At 43.1% G+C, this 19,406-nt stretch overlaps 1 protein-coding gene and 1 pseudogene across 1 annotated transcript in view; both read left to right on the plus strand.

Moving 5' to 3' along the window:
* The first annotated feature begins 79 nt into the window (after positions 1-79).
* The window catches only part of Entpd1 (ectonucleoside triphosphate diphosphohydrolase 1), a 127,501-nt gene continuing 108,174 nt past the window's right edge, over positions 80-19,406 (plus strand). The window contains exon 1 of the mRNA XM_017589665.3: positions 80-313. Within this exon, the coding sequence (XP_017445154.3) occupies positions 190-313 (124 nt within the window). The 5' untranslated portion in view covers positions 80-189. The remainder of the gene's footprint in view (positions 314-19,406) is intronic.
* Positions 3,062-4,303, plus strand: Hnrnpc-ps6 (heterogeneous nuclear ribonucleoprotein C, pseudogene 6; annotated as a pseudogene).

Here is a 19,406-nt window from a genome sequence, read left to right on the forward strand (position 1 = left end):
CATCAGCTTCCATCTGTGCATTGGCTCAAGCGGGAGCCGTGTGCTCTTCAGCCAATGGAAGACCGTGTTGTTACGACCCGGCGCGTCCTTCTTGCTGCGCTCTCCTCCTTAGCGGCGCGCCGCTCCCGTTACCTGGCAACCGCTGGGAGCCCCTGGGGCTAAGGCGTCTTTGCCCTATTCTGCCGCTAGATGGCAGCTGGCATCAGGTTGGTGCCCTTTACGGACCTGGAGGAATTGAGTGAAGTCTTTGCTGAGGGGAAGACCCAGAGGCAAGAACTGGAATTACTTGTGTCTTTTGATCGGTCTTCCCAAGGTAAGAGACCCTTTCTGTGGAAAGACCGTGATTTCAAGGAGAAAAACACATAGAAAGTCACATCTCTTACGCGTGCCGGGAAACTGAGTACCGGATCGCCCTCGTTACTCCCTAGACTCAAGCAGGATCACGAGTTTGGGCCAACCTCGGCTACTGAGTGAGAGACTGTTCCCTAAAACAAAGACAAATGAACAAAGTCCCCATGATAGAGGCTTGAGAGATGGCTCAGCTGTTAAGAATATTTGTTCTGTCCAAGAACTGGGGTTCGCCTCCCAGAACCCACAGGGTGTCTCACAACTTTCTGCAACTCCATTTCCAAGGGATCCATTGCCTGTGCCATCTCTGGCCTCAGTAGGCGGCATCAGACACTCACAGACAGGTACACAGACACATGCAGGCAAAACACTCCTATGTATAAAATCTAAAAGAAAGTTTAAAAAAATCTCTCCACTGTAATACTATGGTATTTTTAAAAAGCACAGTAAAACAATGCTTATTTCAACTCCATGACAGTTTCATGTAGCCCAGGCTGAACCTCAGACTCAAGATGTTGCCAAGAATGATTTTCTGATCTTCCTGGGTCTAGAATTTCAATCATATAGGCCATCACAACATCTTGGAGGTCAAACTCACGGCCTTGGCTTCATGCACACCTGGCAAACACTCTATCAACTTAAATGTTATTTAAAAAAAAAATGCTTGTGTCTTTCAATCGGTCTTCCCAAGGTAAGAGACCCTTTTTGTGGAAAGACCGTGATTTCAAGGAGAAAAACACATAGAAAGTCACGTCTCTTACGCGTGCCGGCATAGTGGATCATATCAATAAAGGTGATCTGTACATTTGTTGCTAGAAAGTAGTAAGGGGAGAGGTTCAGTACAAGAAAACAGGATGGGAAAGAATTTGAGGACTTAGAGGAAGTTACATTTTCTGAGGCAAAAGTCAAGACTCAGAGGTGGAAATAGCCAAGGAACCAAGAAGAAAACTTATTGCTGGTTTTTTGTTTTGTTTTGTTTTGTTTTGTTTTTGTTTGTTTGTTTGTTTGTTTGTTTTTACCATTTTACCATTAAGTTTTGTGGCACTCTCTAGAATGTGTTTGCTCTTCTCAGGAGTGTCGTGGCCCTTCTGGTCGTCCAATAGCACAAACAAACATTCCGTATTTCCACTAATCTGAGACACAGACATGTGTGGCTGTCACACACATGATAGGCAGGCAATGTGCTTTGAGCTGTTAAATATTTAATTTTAAAACTGTCATTCGAGGTTAGATAACCTTGGGTGACTAGTAGCTATTGAAATGGGCAATTGCATTTGATCAAAACTCACCTGCTAGTCATCTCCCTGTGAGTCACAATCCCTACATCTGGGTTATTTTAATTGTTTGGGGGGAATTGGCCAGGGGTCACCTAACTAAGCCCCAGTCCACTCCTGAAAACTGATTGCAGATGCCTCTCTTTCCGGTGAATCTTCTGGGCAGATAAGATTTGGGACACTTGACATCTGAATATTTTCCAAGAGGACCTCAAGTTTTATGATGCCTTGGAGTTCATCACTTAAATATATCTCCATGCTCTAAATAGCCTCAATCATTTTTACCTGATTGGGTGGTTAACTATGTGAGTCTCAAGTATGGGTGCCTGTGAGGGACAGAAAGGGGGAAGATGGCTCTGGAACTGAAGTTACAGCTGGTTGTGGCCTCCTGCTGTGGATGGTGGGAACCGAGTGCCAGTCTCTGGAGGAGGAGAACACTTGCACACTGAGCCACCTCTCCAGCCCACATGCCATAGATTCTCAAAGGCCAAATTTACACTCCTCAAACTATGTATTTACTAGAATACAATTTGTGCAAGGTGAGCAGTTTTATCCGTCTCGTTCACGGACATATCCCCTTGCCTAGCCACGCTAGCTGGGTTCATAGGTGAACACTCATAATATGTATGGAAGGCTGGTTTGTTGAGCTCCTTTAATTTAGTTCTTGGGAGATTGCCTCGTTTTGGGTCACACTTATCTTTATAAACTTTGTTTTTATGCCTGATCATAGAGTCTTTTGGATCTCAGTGTTTAGAGTTTGCGTCTCCACTCTGGAATTATTACCGGACGATTGTTGGTAAACATGGGCTGGTTAGAGTAACCTTGGGGTTGCCTGGTAAGGAAATGCTGTTCATCACATCTAAGTTATTTTTCCTTCAAAGCTGGGTTCAGCTCAGAGGCAGAAGGCTTGCCTGCCGCTCTAGGCTGTGCGCTCTGTCCCAGCACCCGGAGTAGGGCATGAGTTTATGTCTCTCCATCTAACTTTTCTGTAATTTGTGGAGATCTGGGAAAGAGGAAAGAAGAGTGTTAGAATTCGTTCCCAGTCTTGCATCTTGATCCAATCTATGATGTTTCCAACCACATGCTGACCGCTTTTCCTCTGAAACACAGCCGCTGGAATCATATGATCTATTTTGGAAATCTCTACTTCTAAGGTGATGTCACATTAACGCGAGCCCTACGACTTGGCTCCACCTTAAAACTGGCATCTGCATGGCACATGGGAACAAATTTCTTCCTCCTCAAAACTGTCTTACAGACTTCAAGTATCAGATCCCTAGGGAACTGATATTTTTATGTTACAGATTCCAGCAAACAGAACATAGGAAGGATTTAGACAAATACTGTCACAACTGGGAATGAACCTCTCTCACTCCCTCACTGTATTCTAGAACTAACATCACAGAAAAGTCTGCTGGGTGCACAGACTCAGTGCGGACATGAACACAGCTCAGGATTGTAAAACATTAGGGAATTTCAGGGAAGACACAGAAAGCAGAAGACAGACCAGCTTGACTCCATCTTACCATAAAAAGCCATTGTGTTATAAGGTCCAGATAAGTCGTTTCTATTTGCTGCAGAATTCAAGTTTGACTGACACATACTCTAGCATGATACGAGAGCGTGTTTGCCAAGGAACCTTGAGCTGTTCTGCCGAGATGTTCTGATCTGTCAAATACTCGAATCTGCTATCCGCCTCTGTAAAATTGACCCGCACAATCCTTAGGTTACACCTTTTCCCCTATAAAAGGATGCACGAAAAGTCAACCAGCACTGCATTCCCAAGCCCTGCTTTAGAGAGTCGCTCCTGTGCACAGTAAATAAAGCTTGCTGACTTGGTTTTCCTTCAGATGGTGGTTTTCATTCTTGGCTGGAGGGATTAGCACAGGCAGCTGTGAGCTCCCCACCTGCTGTAGCTTATGCATCACAGACCCTCTCAGTAAGAGCGCAGTCTCTCACCCCCTTCCTCGTGTGAAAAACAGTTTCGATCTCCAGCAACAATTTTGGCTTCACAAGAAACCTTACCAATAGGACAGATCCTCGATCCATGAAATCTCTTGTATTCATTGGGAGTCTCAACACTCATTATGGTTGAGAAGGTCTGATGTGGAGGCAATCTTTTCAAAGTATGGCAAAAGTCTGGGTGGCTCTGTGCATAGGGGCTTTGCCTTTGTCACGTGTGTCAATGAGAGGTGCTGTGGCTGGAGATGATGTCAGGATGATGGCCGGCCAGGTTTGAGCTTTTAATCTGACCGCAGAGCCAAGAGTAAGCGGAGGGAAGCAGGTGTGCAATGATCTGCAGCAGGGATGTACGGTTCCTCGCTTGACCTGGGCTCTGACCGCCAGTGGAATGATTGTGACAGGATGTACAATTACCCAGCATGCATTCCTCCTCCTATTGCTCATGCCGGGGTGCCTTCTCAACATAGTGTGTGTTGGGAAACTCATCACAATGATCAAAAGTGGATTCAACTTGAAGATTGGACAGCTGGGATCCTGGACGGTTGAGAGATGATCTTCAGGCAATTAGGAAGGAGCTGACCCAGATAAAACACAACGTAGATTCTTGGCTGGAAAGCCCGGAGAAAACTGAAGAAGAGAGCAAACTGGCAGACTTGTCCTTCTCGTCCCCAGGAGAGATGAAGAACGAAAGGTCTGGAGAGGAGCAGAGCAGCGTCTGAGCAAAACGTGACAGTAAGGAGAAGATGGAGTCTAAGGCAGATGCAGACGAGTGCTGAGCAGCTGGCCTGGTGGATGACGACGACGGTGATGAGGGTGGTGGTGGGGTGTGCGTGCCTCTGTGTGTGTGTGTGTGTGTGTGTGTGTGTGTGTCTGTGTGTGTGTGTGTGTCTGTGTGTCTGTGTGTCTCCAGCTGGAGCTGATCAAGGATGATGAAAGAGAGGCGGAGGAAGGGGAAGATGATTCTTAAGCACATGATGGAATTTACCCCATTATTCCTTGACCTAAGTGCTTGTGCGAGATTGAATTAGGAATAGATCCTCTTCCATGGAATCTTCTGCACATATTCACTGTCCTCCCTCTCTCTGTCCTACCTCTCTATCCTCCATCTCACTGTCCTCCCTCTCACTGCCCTTCTCTCTGGCCTCCCTCTCATGGTCCTCCCTCTCTCTGTCCTCCCTCTCTGTCCTCCCTCTCTATCCAACCCTCTCTGTCCTCCCTCTCACTGTCCTCTCTCTCTATGTCCTCTCTCTCTCTCTATCCTCCCTTTCTCTGTCCTCCCTCTTACTCTCCTCCCTCTCTGTCCTCCCTCACTGTCCTCCCTCTCTGTCCTCCCTCTCACTGTCCTCCCTCTCTGTCCTCCCTCTCTGTCCTCCCTCTCACTGTCCTCTCTCTCTATGTCCTCTCTCTCTATCCTCCCTTTCTCTGTCCTCCCTCTCACTGTCTTTTCTCTCTCTGTCCTCCCTCACTGTCCTCCCTCTCTGTCCTCCCTCTCTGTCCTCCCTCTCTGTCCTCCCTCTCACTGTCCTCTCTCTCTATGTCCTCTCTCTCTATCCTCCCTTTCTCTGTCCTCCCTCTTACTCTCCTCCCTCTCTCTCCTCCCTCTCTCTCCTCCCTCTCTGTCCTCCCTCTCACTGTCTTTTCTCTCTCTGTCCTCCCTCTTACTCTCCTCCCTCTCTCTCTCCTCTCTCTCTGTCCTCCCTTTCACTGTCTTTTCTCTCTCTGTCCTCCCTGTCACTGTTCTCTCTCTCTTACCGTCTTTCCTCTCTCTGTCCTCCCTCACTGTCCTCCCTCTCTGTCCTCCCTCTGTCCTCCCTCTCTCTGTCCTCCCTCACTGTCCTCCCTCTCACTGTCCTCTCTGTCCTCCACACTGTCCTCTCTCACTGTCCTCACTCTCTCTGTCCTCCCTCACTGCCCTCACTCTCTCTGTCCTCCCTGTCACTGTTCTCTCTCTCTTACCGTCTTTCCTCTCTCTGTCCTCCCTCTCTGTCCTCCCTCTCACTGTCCTTTCTCATGTCCTCCTTCTCCCTGTCCACTCTCTGTCCTCTTCGTGTCCTCTCGTGTTCATTAATTACAATTGCCCTTCATCTGCCTCCCTTTTCCCTTCCTTTGATGTGCCTTAGTAGTTTTGTTGACTTACCCTGTTTTGTTTTTAATTTTAATACCTTTTTGGCTTCACAATAAAAAGATGATTTTTATTAAAGAAAGGAAGAAAACCATGAGATGTTCTCAATGATCGCAGATTTTATAATTATGTATGTATATATGTGAAATAAGGATTTTTACCTAACTTATATGAAGAACCTAGGAGAACTGGCCAAGATTTGACTAAGGTCTTTATGAAAGTTTATCTACTATAATTTGGATATGTCAGACGATTGGTCTATGGTGCTGTTGTGAGTTAATAGAACCTTCTGGAAGTGGGCCATTGTAAGAGGAAGTTTCCTGGCTTCCACAAGGTGAGTACCTTTCTTTTACCCTGTGCTCCTCCCTCACTCTTGCCTCACACAGGCCCTTAGGCTCTGGGGCCAAAAGAGCATGGGGGAGGGGGGATAAAGCATCCAAAACGGTGAGCGACAGTAACACTTCCTCTTAAACGCTATTGTGTCAGGTGCTTTATCACTGTGGTGGAAGAGTCTACCACAATATCCAAATGACTATCAGCAAAGGAGGAGAAACAACGTGACTATTAATCAGAAAAATCAAGACAACAATAAAATACCATGGCTCACAAGAGCAAACGAGAGAAAAGCAAGCTAATACAAAGTTTCAGTGAAGATGGAGAATTATTAAATTTTCTCCTTTTCCTCACTCCACATCCCACCCCTTTTTGGAGCAAGTTCTTGTTTTATAGCCCAGGTTAGCCTTGCACTCCTGGTGATCCTTGTGTCAGCCTCTGGTGTCAGTTTAGGCATAAGCTGACACTGTGTCCTTACACGTGTTACTGACGGTGGGGTAAATTGTTGCTATCTTCTTCTTAGGCTAAACACTCATCAGCTCCTGTGACAAAATGCATTCTTTCATAATGTACTGAAATGTATATGTACTTGCCAAAAGACTATGAGAATCCTTACAGTATAGCACTGTTTACACCACACCAATGATCTCATTAGCAGCAAAACGTATCTGTCATAATATAGTCTATTCATATGATAACGTATTGCAAAGGAAATGAATGACTTTCATTAAAAGATGTTCAGATATATTTATTTCACATGTCCGAGTGTTTTGCCGACTTGTATGTGTGTGCCCACAGAAGCCAGAAGAGGCTATCCGAGCGCCTGGAGCTGCAGTTACAGATGGCTGTGAGCTGCTGCGAGGGTGCTGGGAATGGAACCTAGGTAGATCCTCTGTGAGAACAAAGTGCTCTAAACTCTGAGCCACTTCCCCAGACCCCCTCTGCAGTCAAAGAAAATCCAAAACAAGGCCAAACTGCCCTGCTATCAGTGGCCAGGGCATGGTTTGTTGAAGGAGAGTTGTCCGTGGGTAGGAGTGCAATGGTGTGTTCTGACCTGGTCATCAATTTCCTCAGCTTACTGTATGATCGTATGTTCTTGGTAGTTCTGTGCAGTTTTTCGGATTTCTGTTTGTTTGTTTTTGGGGTTGGGGGATTTTGAGTCAGGGTTGGAAATCTCTGTAGGGCAGTCTGGCTGCCCTGGAGCTAGATCAGTAGACCAGGCTGGGCTAAACTCAGAAATCCACCTGCCTCTGCCTTTCTCTCTGCCTCTCTCTCCGCCTCTCTCTCTGCCTCTCTCTCTGCCTCTCTCTCTCTGCCTCTCTCTCTCTGCCTCTCTCTCTCTGCCTCTCTCTCTGCCTCTCTCTCTGCCTCTCTCTCTCTGCCTCTCTCTCTCTGCCTCTCTCTCTGCCTCTCTCTCTGCCTCTCTCTCTCTGCCTCTCTCTCTCTGCCTCTCTCTCTGCCTCTCCCTCTGCCTCTCTGCCTCTCTGCCTCTTTGCCTCTCTTCCCCTGCCCCTAACCCTGCCTAGTGTTGGGAGCAAAGGTTTGCATCACCACTGCCTGGCTAGTTCTGTGCAGTTTTAATGAATTTACACCCTTGTGTTTCTGCCCCCACAGAAAAGGCACAGACCTCCATTTCTGTGAAGGTCCTCCCTACTGTTCTTCCCTAAATGCATCCACTTTCCTCCTGCTCTTCCCCATGATACAGTTTTAACTGCTGTTAATTTTATAATAGACATGATCTAATCGATTATCTAAGTTATTTACAAATGGCTGACAGCAGGGTATGGTGTTACCTTTAATTCCAGCACTCTGGAGCCAGAGGCAGGATGCTCTCTGTGAGATCGAGGCCAACCTGGTCTACATAGCAAGGTCCAGGATAGACAGGGCTACATAGGAAGACGTTGTCTCAAAAACCAAAATAAAATAATGGTAGTATTAATAATAATAAAGCAGCTCACAAGCATTTACTAAGTAAGTCAAATGCATGGTGTTTATGTTACCTGAGGTTGAATGGCGCTCTGTGGAAGTCAGCCTGCCGGCCTCTCCTCCTCGCTTCCCTTTCTCTTGAGACTGTCTCAATGAAATCCTGCAGGATGACCTTGAGCTTCAGTCCTCCTGCTTCAGCCTCTTGTACTCCAGGAATGCAGCTGTGTTCCTCTGTTCCCAGTTTCAGCTGCTTGCTTTTCAGTGACCCACACATTAGCCAGTGTACATATTCTTGCAATTCAATTAAAATAACTTTGTATATCAGCATTAAGACCATATGTATTAAACTCAACCTGAAGCCATGGCCTCTGGTGTTCATCGAGCACCAGCCCTAATTGTTTCTGCATTTTTATTGTCTTTGCCATGAGATAGAGCTGGATAAATCCCAATTTGTCCCAACTTGGGGTATTGGAATGAGGTTTTGGTATCTATGGGATTTTTCCCTTCCTGTGTTTTTAAATCAAGAAAGAGGGGACCATGAGCCGGTTTCTGTTAGAAGGCTGTATTTCTAGTCTGCGGGTATCCGGTACATCATGCCGCTAGGGGTTCATATAACACGGTGATTGGGTTTGCTTCTGATGTACAGCAGATCACATGAGAGTTAGTTGAGTTGAACAACAAACCATCCTTGTGACTTATTGGCCCAGCCTTCTGGGCTGGGCTGGCTTGGCAGAACTGGATGGTCCCAGATAACCTGACACTGCAGCCTGGCTGGGTCATGATGTGAAGGTTGGGAAAACACACATCGGGGAATACAGACTAGCTATACTTTTTTAAATTGTGACTTTCCTAATGTTTAAATCAATAAAAGAGAGTTGCTCCCTTAGGCTGCCTTCTTTGTCCTTCTCATGTGACCTCCTTGCTTTTGAAATCGTCTTAGCTATCAGGTGGGTTTTTCCTTCCTGTGTTCACACACATCTCTCACTAATGTCAACACCATTGTTACAGTTAAATGGTAACAATGCAAGCCCGGAACAAAATTTACTTAGAGCATAATTTAAAATTTAAGAACACCAATGAGGTAATTTCTATAGCATATAGTCCTTTTAATTTTATAAGGTTTTGCGAAAAGGCACGTGTTTTGTATTTTGAAAAGTACATAGAGCACTACAAGATAGGAGTTACACGATGATTGTATATATTACCTTTGTGTATGTTTACTTTTATTTATTACAGTTTAGAAGTGAACTGAGTTTTAAAAGATTCCACATATGACCAAGTTCCTAAAGTCACTTAAGAATTTCAGAAGTCGGGCTGGAGAGATGGCTCAGTGGTTAAGAGCACTGACTGCTCTTCCAGAGGTCCTGAGTTCAATTCCCCAAACCACATGGTGGCTCACAACCATCTGCAACACAATCTGATTCCCTCTTCTGGTGTGTGTGAAGAGAGTGACAGGCTACTCACTTATATAAAATAAAAATAATATCTTTTAAAAAAAGAATTTCAGAAGTCATAACCTTATTTATTTTCAATCTATGTATGCAGGGGTTACTAGAAAAATAGAATGATAATAAATTTTAAGTGTAAAAATCTTATATTTTGATTTTATAGTATTTTTAAAGATTTATTCATTTATTATATATAAGTACACTGTAGCTGTCTTCAGATATACCAGAAGAGGGCATCAGATCTCTTTACAGATGGTTGTGAGCCACCATGTGGTGGGAATAGAATTCAGGACCTCTGGAAGAGAAGTGGGGGCTCTTAACCACTGAGCCATCTCTCCAGCCCTTGATTTTATAGTATTAAGTCACCAGTCCGGGTTTTGTTTGACAGTGTTTACAAAAGATACCATATATTTCAATAACTAAAGGAAAAAAAGTGGGGTTGGAGAGATGGCTCAGTGACTAAGTACAGACTGCTACTGCAGAGGACCTGAGTTCAATTTCTAACACTGACATTGGGCAGCTCACAAACTCCAGTGGGTCTGCTGCCCTCTTCTGACCTCTGTGGTGTCTACACACACATGACACACCTTCATACACTCAGGCACACACATATACATATAAAATAAAAATAAATCTTAAAAAAATTCTAAAGACCAATTTTTATGATTACTTTAGATTTATTTAATCTACTTATATAAGCAGTCTTTATAAAGATTTATTTGAACATATTTATTGAGTAGTTCCCATACGTTTTCAGTCTTTGTGCCTAGGACCCCTACCAGGCTCTAAGAAGGTCAGGAAGAAACTGTAGAAAAAACTTTCTCCTCCCTCCCTGCAGTGACAGCGGAGGAAGTAGGCGGTGGTCTACTTAAATCCTTTCAACTATCTCTATTACAGAACGTAAAATTCAATGTACAAAGCACACTTGGCTGGAAGGCATGGATAAAATACTACTTTCGGGGTGGAAGGCTTAACGTAATCTAGCCAGAGGAAGGCCTCTCTGAGCTAAATTCCAGAGGCTTTACTCAATCAGGGGAAAGCCTTCAATGTCACATTGATCAAGGAGCTATGGGGTGACTTTCTAATCCCAGGAGATAGACACCTAATGTAGCTAGGGGAGGAGGGTGTGGTCAGTGTGGGGAGGTGTTAGGGTCACTCTGAATCTAATGTCTTCTGTATAGCATATCTATACATCAATTTAAATAGTCACAGCTATCTTGGTTTTAGGGAACAAACCCAAAGTTTCATATAGATAAAAATTTAATATGTCTATATTTTATTTTCCTTGTACAATAATGACATTATCCCAGAGATGAAATATAGTTTTTTTAGTTTAAATGTAAAAAACTTAGTTTACCAATTTTTTCCCTTATTTCCATTGATAATGATTCCCAAATAAAAATTATAAAAGTTATCAACCTTAAAGACAAGCATCTTACTACTTAATATTAAATTGTCTTAATCTGTGGTTAAGATTCTCTTTTAGTTTAACAGAACTGACAGTTATGTTAAAGACAGGAACGTCCTTCACAACCTTATTTTAGCCTATAAAGCAGAATCATATGATTATAACCTAACTCTGAAACAAACCATTTCCTTTCAGAACCTGGGTTTCAGCTATGTTTCCTCTAGGAAGCAAGTGGCCTCTATAAAGTTACTCCGCATACCTTAGGCTGCAATTTACAGTTCTGCAGGGACGAGATTACCTTGATTTCTTAACCTAGGGTTATATTTTAAAATATTAAAAAAATAATTAAAAAGTGAAAGAAAACCCAAGTAGTTTAAAACACCTTCACTTATGACATTTGCTATACCAAATAGACCCCATCTTGAAACTAAGTTTACAGCCCTTTAACCCTCGCACAGTACTTTCGCTTGTTTATCTCTGTGTTACTTTATGTCCAGCCAGGGTTATATATAATTTATATTTATTTTTCTAAAAGACATTTCAAAAATTATTTCCTTTTTTAAAAATTAATTTTATTTTTTAAGTTTTGAGACAGGGTCTCTCTACCTACCCTTGGCTGTTCTGGAACTTACTATGGGCCAGTCTGGTGCCAAACTCACAGGGTTTGCCTGTCTCTGCCTTCTAACTTTGATCCCAGGACCAAAGGTGTGCACCACCACACTTGGACTTTCTTTTTCTTTTTTCTTTTCTTTCTTTCTTTTTTTTTTTTAAGATTTATTTTATTTATATAAGTGCACTGTAGCTGTTTTCAGACACACCCAAAGAGGGCATCGGATCCCATTACAGATGGTTGTGAGCCACCATGTGGTTGACTGAGATTTGAACTCAGGAACTCTGGAAGAACAGTCAGTGCTCTTAACCACTGAGCCATCTCTTCAGCCCCTCTTTTTTGTTTCTTTTTTTTAAGATATATAACTTTTACAAAGCTGTAACACAGCGACAAAGACAGGGTTTTTTATTTGTTTGTTTTTGATATTATAATTTAGTTATAGCGTTTCCCCCTTCCTTTTCCTCCCTCCAAACCCTCCCACATAACCGCCCTCCCCATTCTCTTTCAAATTCATGGCCTTTTTTCTCAAGTATTATGGCATAGGTAATGTATTTGTATTTGCACTTACATTCCCAGTATAACCTGTTGAGCCCATATCGTGTTACTCATGTGTGTTCGCAGGACTTCTTATTTGGCACTGAACCTTGATTTTTGTTTTCTTAAAGAAAAGACTAGGTTGCAGCTTCGAGAGTACTTGAATAGTGACCATCCCATCCGCAAAGTACAATATATCACTACATACGGTTCCTGTGTGCTTTCCAGAGGAAGTCTGAGTCAGTATGCCATAGAGATACCTACAAGCGCATGTCTATTCACAATACATTGTGAACAGCACTGTACACAATAGCCTAGCTGTGTCTTAGCTCAGGTGCTTGTCAGTGAGTGAGTGACGAAAGAAAACATGGCACATGGTGGGAATCATTCAGCCGTGAAGATTAAGGAGATGCCATTTCCAGGAAAATGGAAGCTACAAGAAATGTCACATTAAGCAAAATAGGCCAGCTTCTGAGAGCCAAGTTTTATTCTTTCTCTCATAGGTGTGACCTAGATTTGGGAAAAGGATTAGAAGAGGAGGGAAGATAGGAAAGAAACGGTCAAAGTCTGTTATGCATTTGTAAACATCACGGGGAATCTGGTGTTTTGTATGATTAAAACATGCTAAAAGTTAAATAAAAACAAGACAATAGCCAAAGGTGCAGTTTTAGGCCCACTTCCTTACGCTGCCTAAGAATGTGACATTTAGAGTTCCATCTTGTGTTTTAGCAAGCCTTCGGCCTGAGTCACCAAAGAATGAAGGGAAAGAGACGGCCAGAATCATTCATTTGAAATTAAAATTTCTGTTTTAGAAATAACAACACTGATGTAAGTTGTGTTAAATGAGAGAAAGTTTTGCTTTACTTCCTTATTTTAGCCTGTAAAAAAGAATCATACAACACAACTAAGGTTGAAACAAAGAAAGACAAAATACTTTCTCACCTTATTTTGAGGCTGGTTCCTGAGAGGAAGAAGGGAGAGAGATGACAGGAGCCATCCATGTCTCTGGACCCATCCTGTTAGCATGTGCAGGCTTAGCTTGTCTATCTGTGTCAGTGTCTATAAAATTATGTGCATCAGATCATTCAAACCAAAGGTTTATACACAAGCTGGAGAGGTGTATCAGCAGTTAAGAACACGTTCTCTTTCAGAGGACCCGAATTCGATTTCCAGTACCTACCTGTTGGATCACAACCATTTGTAACTCAGTTCCAAGGGATCCAACACTCTCTTCCAACCACCACAGACACAAGACAAGCATATAGTTTACAGACAGACGGACATGCAGGCAGAACACTCCTACACATAACAAAAAATAAATCTTGAAGTTTTAAAAAATGTTTACTTAGGGATTCTTTTGTCGTTGTAGTATTTTGGTTTTGGGAGACAGGCTTTCTCTGTGTAGCCCTGGGTGTCCTGGAACTCATTCTGTAGACCAGGCTGTCCTCAAACTCAGAGATCTGCCCGCCTCTGCCTCCTGAGTGCTGGGATAAGGTGTGCACTGCCACATTGACTTAAGTGATTCTTTTTATGTCCTCTGATTTCTCCCTGAACTTCACAATAATCGTGTGTGTGTGTGTGTGTGTGTGTGTGTGTGTGTGTGTGTGCGTGCACACGTGTACATGATTTACACCAAAGTCCTTTCAGGTAAGTGATTCATATCCCTTTTCTATTTCTCCTTTAAGCTCTGTTTATTGCTTTAGATTTTACCTTTATTTATGTGTGCATATGAGCGTCCTTGAGAGTATATGCTATGTGTGTATCAGAAGAGGCCAGAAGAGGGTGTCTGGTCCCCAAGAGCTGGAGTCACAGGCAGTTGAAACCATCTGATGTGAGTGCTGGGAACCCCACTCAGTGCCCCTACAAGAGCAGTGCACACATTTAGGTCCTCTCTCCAGTCCCTCTGTTCAGTTTTAAGTCTTTGCTTTTTGTGTTTTGTGCCTCTGTTAAGTATTGGGTGTCCGTAATTGTTTCATTTTCCAGATGTACTTTAGCATTATGTCCTCTGTTAGTATCTATTTTCTATTTTGTCTTATCTTCAGATAGACGAAATTCCATCCCCTGACTCTCATTTTCATATTTGTGCAATTTAACCTACAATCTTTTTTTTTTGATGATACATAGTTGGATATACTTTCCACTCAGTCTGTCTTAATAAGCTTTGTATTGTTGTTAAAAAAAAAATACAAAAGGGCTGGAGAGATGGCTCAGTGGTTAAGAGCACTGACTGCTCTTTCAGAGTACCTGAGTTCAATTCCCAGCAACCACATGGTAGCTCGCAACCATCTGTAATGGGATCTGATGTCGTCTTCTGGTGGGTCTGAAGACAGCAACAGTGTACTCATACAAAATAAATTAAAAAAATGTTTTTTAAAAAATTACAAAAGCACAAACCCACCTAAAATAATAAAAGGGCTGTTCAGCTCGGAGCTGTGGAGACATCAGTGAACCTTTGGCCCTGTGGGATGTGTGTGTATGTATGCATTTGTGGGTATGTGCACAGAAGTGCAGGTGCTCTTGGAGGCCAGGACACAGCAGCCAGTGTTTTAGGTAGGAAAAAATAATTCCCTGAGCCCATACGGCTTTCATTTTCTGTCTGTAAATCCGCATGAGTTACAACTGGTTTTCAGCCCTCAGCTCGGGCTTCCTCTGTAAGACTTCTTTTGAATCTCTAGCAGAGATGCAACGCAGAGCCAGCCAGTAACTTTCTGAATGGTCCACCTCTAGACACCACTGGCACCACAGAGCTGCAGGGCCCCCTCCCTCAGGCCCAGCGAGGGTGCCACTTTGCCTGACAAGCCTGGATTCTACCTCCCACTTTGGGTGTGAGTCAGCCTTCTCTGTGAGGGAAGCGGCTGGTTTCCACAGCCTTGTACCGGCAGAACTTCATTTTTGCCAAGATTGTGAGGTGGAGGTGGGAGAGGAAATAAAAAATATCCAGGAAAACAGGTCACAATTCTCATTGTCTTAACCAAAATTTTGGCAAACATTCAGAAATAAATGCTCTTTAACGTGCCTTCTTTTGTCTGATTTTTAGGGTCCGGAAATCTGATAGTAGGAAACTTTGTCCTCTCTCTAGTTTTCTTTAAACATGTCCTTTAAATGTAAATACATACACTTAGGGCATGACAGAAAAAAAAGTATTTTTCCTTCATTCTTCAAGCAGAATTTAAGAAGTTCAAGAGGAAAAATAAAAGCCATCGTTCTCCCTTGAATTTCTGGTTATGGTCCCTTTATCCTGATGCTTCTTCCCAAACCCTGAAGTTCCTTTTCTGTTTAGCAAGATCCCATAGCTGTGCTTCAGATCCAGCACTGATGACAGAGTCTGCCATCACTCCATTGGTGCTGTCTTCCTCTTCATCATTTCTCACAGGGTTCCTCCCGGGTTTTGAGTTCTTGTCTTGAATAGTAGACCTCTGTTCTGAGAACAGATTGCTGTAATACTGCTTTCCTTTGCAGGAAGAATGTTGTTTTTCTACTTTTACACATTCTTTGTCTTTTTTTTCCTTTTCTTTCTTTCTTTCTTTTCTTTTCTTTTTTTTTTTTGTTGTTGTTGGTTTTTGTTTTTGTTTTTGAGGCGTGGTCTCTCTACATAGCCCCGGTTGTCCTGGAACTCACTATGCAGATCAGGCTGGCCTCAAACAGAGATCTGCCAGCTTCTGCCACTTGAGTGGCAGATTATAGGTGTTTGCTACCACACCCAACTTGTCTTTAAATTTTAAAAGCATGACTTTCATGTGGTTTTCTTGAGACTGACCTCACTTCAGTTCATTCAGTTGTTAGGTCCCTGTATTTACAATTAGAGGTGTCGTCCTATATCCTTTAGATATAGACAGTTTTTGATAGATCCTCACTGTGGTTGTCTAATTTACAAGCACCCCTAAGGTTCAGGTCTTGAGAAGTCTTCCCTCCCCCAGGCTAAAGTTGGCACTGTAAGCACAGGACTGGCCAGGAAGTGGCTCACTTGTACTTCCAGTCTACAACTTATGATCTAGGAGCTTCCCAGAACATAGAGCTCCTCCCTTCTCCCAGCCCATGCTTGTTTCCTTCTCCTTTTTCTTCTCCCTCCCTCCCTCTCTCTCTTTTAAGATTATATTTTTACTTAATTTTGTGTATATATGTGTGGGTTTGTCCAAAGGAATGTTGCTATTCGTGGAGGCATGAGTAGGTGTTGGATTCCCTAGAACTGGAATTCCAGGCAGCTCTGAGCTTGGATGTCAAGAGCCAAACCCAGCTTCTCTTCAGGGTGTGTGTGCTGAACCACCCTGCTCTTCTAAGCCCCCAAACTCTGAGGTTAACTAGCAGCGTTTCTGCAGTAAATTACACTCCAGCACAGGTTCAGAAATCGATAAAGATCCCATTAGTGCTACATGGTAATACATCTGAGCTCAGTGTGTTCCTAGGCAGTGTCTGAGACTTATTTGCTAAGACACAGAGCTCTAACATTTGGAAATGGGCTCGCATGTGCTATTCATAGTGTTTCCTAACCTTCGGAGTTGAGCCATGTTTTGGGCATGTGGAGTTTTTCTGTTTATTTGAAGAAAAGGAGAGACTTGTTTAATCATGAGCAGGTCTGTCTTAACAATCCTGGATGATCAATAGAGCAGAGGGTTTCAATCCTACCTGCACTCAGGAAAATGTCTTCTCAGTGACTGAGAGGAGCAGGCAGATCTAGTCTGGAAATGACTCCATGTTCTTACTTGTACTTGGAAATCGGGTAAGAATTCCCTGCATAAAATTTCATAAAGAGTATTTGAATCAGTGGCCACTTTATTCATGGAAGGGATCTTCACCCACCCATCAACCTGTGCATTGCCAGAGTCAGAGTTTAGTGGGAGAGTGTGATTATGCTAACACCTATCTCCTGTTTATTGGCAAAGGCAAATGCTTATAACCCTCACGATTATAAATATTTATGATTCCTTCAATTATATGCCTTCTCTTATTTCAGCCCACAAGTATTATTACTAGTAGGTGAAGGTTTTCCTTCTGTTCTTTTCTTCTGGAGGAAAGAAGAGACACAGTTTATTTGGCAAGACAAGGGGAAGGAAAGCACTCTAGACACACACACACACACAAACACACACTCATGCAAAGACACAAACACACAGAGACTCACACATACAAACATACAAAGACACACACACACTCATGCAAAGACACAAACACACAGAGACTCACACATACAAACATACAAAGACACACACACAAATACACAATGACACAAACACACAGAGACACACATATATACACAGACAGAGGCACACAGAAACACACAGAGATACACACACAAACACACAGAAACACACACAGGTAGACAGAAGCACACAGAGACACAAAGACAAACACACACAAACACACACTCATACAAAGACACAAACACACAGAGACACACACATACAAACATACAAAGACACACACACATACACACACACACACACACACACACACACACACACACACACACACACAAGACAGGGTGACCTGAGGAAGGGATGGTAACTCATTCAGTTCTACATTATGTATTTTTAAGGTTTTATAAATATTCTCGACCTGGAGAAATGGCTCAGTGGTTAAGAGCACTGACTCCTCTTCCAGAGGTCCTGAGTTCAATTCCCAGCAACCACATGGTGGCTCACAACCATCTGTAATGGGATCCGATGCCCTCGTCTGGTGTGTCTGAAGACAACTACAATATACTCATATACATTAGATAGATAGATAGATAGATAGATAGATAGATAGATAGATAGATAGATAGATAGATTTTGTAAATATTCTAGCGGTGGATGGCATATTCATGGTAGTAAGATGACCTTTTTTTGCCCTCAAATCATAGTGCATTGAGGAAATCACTTTTTCAGGTGTCCCCCAACCCCATCCTTGTGAACTGTCCACAGAAGTGGCTGAAAACCACAGCACAAACAGCACTGTAATGAAGCCTGGCGTGTAGTGGGTGCAAACTTTCTCACTGTTCATGCACGGACATTGGGGCAGTTTGCCAGGGCTTTGCTGACTTAGGGAAGAATCCAGCTGCAGCTTCAAGGATGATTAGCCACGGGGGCATCTGCTTATCCGAGGTACAGCTGCATTTTCCTCGGTTACCTCATGTCTAACTCCCTGCCTTCTGCTCTCAATATCTGTTGACATAACTTTTCTCATGGATAATTACAACCAAATGTGAAGCAAAGGCATTCCTCTACAGTTTAAAACATTTTATTATTGGGCACAGTGGCACACACCTTTAATCCTAGCAGAGGCAGGTGGATCTCTGTTAGTTCAAGGCCAACCTGGTCTGTATAGAAAGTTTTATGTGAGACTCTATCTCAAAAAAACAAAGAGAGAGAGAGAGAGAGAGAGAGAGAGAGAGAGAGAGAGAGAGAGAGAGAGAGGGGAAGGAAGGAAGAAGAAACAAACAAACAAAAACTTTGCAGAAGATCAAAGTTTGAGTCCCTCCTCCCACTTCTGCAGTACAATACCACCTATAATTCCAGCTTCAGGGGATCTGATGCCCTCTTCTGGACACCATGGGTATTTGCATGCACATGTGTACACATGCACAGACATAATTAAAAGTGAAATCTTTTTAAAACGTAAGATGTAGTAGAAGAATGCAGATCGATCCATGCTTATCACCCTGTACAAAGCTTAAGTCCAAGTGGATCAAGAACCTCCACATCAAACCAGACACACTCAAACTAATAGAAGAAAAACTAGGGAAGCATCTGGAACACATGGGCACTGGAAAAAATTTCCTGAGCGGAACACCGATGGCTTGTGCTCTGGGATCAAGAATCGACAAATGGGATCTCATAAAACTGTAAGGCTTCTGTGGGGCGAAGGACACTGTGGTTAGGACAAATCGGCAACCAACAGATTGGGAAAGGATCTTTACCAATCCTACAACAGATAGAGAGAGGGCTTATATCCAAAATATACAAAGAACTCAAGAAGTTGGACCGCAGGGAGACAAATAACCCTATTAAAGAATGGGGTTCAGAGCTAAACAAAGAATTCACAGCTGAGGAATGCCGAATGGCTGAGAAACACCTAAAGAAATGTTCAGCGTCTTTGGTCATAGGGGAAATGCAGATCAAAACAACCCTGAGATTTCACCTCACACCAGTGCGATTGGCTAAGATCAAAAACTCAGGTGACAGCAAATGCTGGCGAGGATGCGGAGAAAGAGGAACGCTCCTCCATTGTTGGTAGGATTGCAGACTGGTACAGCCATTCTGGAAATCAGTCTGGAGGTTCCTCAGAAAATTGGACATTGAACTGCCTGAGGATCCAGCTATACCTCTCTTGGGCATGTGCCCAAAGGATGCCCCAACATATGAAAAGGACGCGTGCTCCACTGTGTTCATCGCAGCCCTATTTATAATAGCCAGAAGCTGGAAAGAACCCAGATGCCCTTCAACAGAGGAATGGATACAGAAAA

The sequence above is a fragment of the Rattus norvegicus genome, chromosome 1 (assembly GCF_036323735.1).
Source record: "Rattus norvegicus strain BN/NHsdMcwi chromosome 1, GRCr8, whole genome shotgun sequence".
In the NCBI taxonomy this organism is placed as follows: Eukaryota; Metazoa; Chordata; class Mammalia; order Rodentia; family Muridae; genus Rattus; species Rattus norvegicus.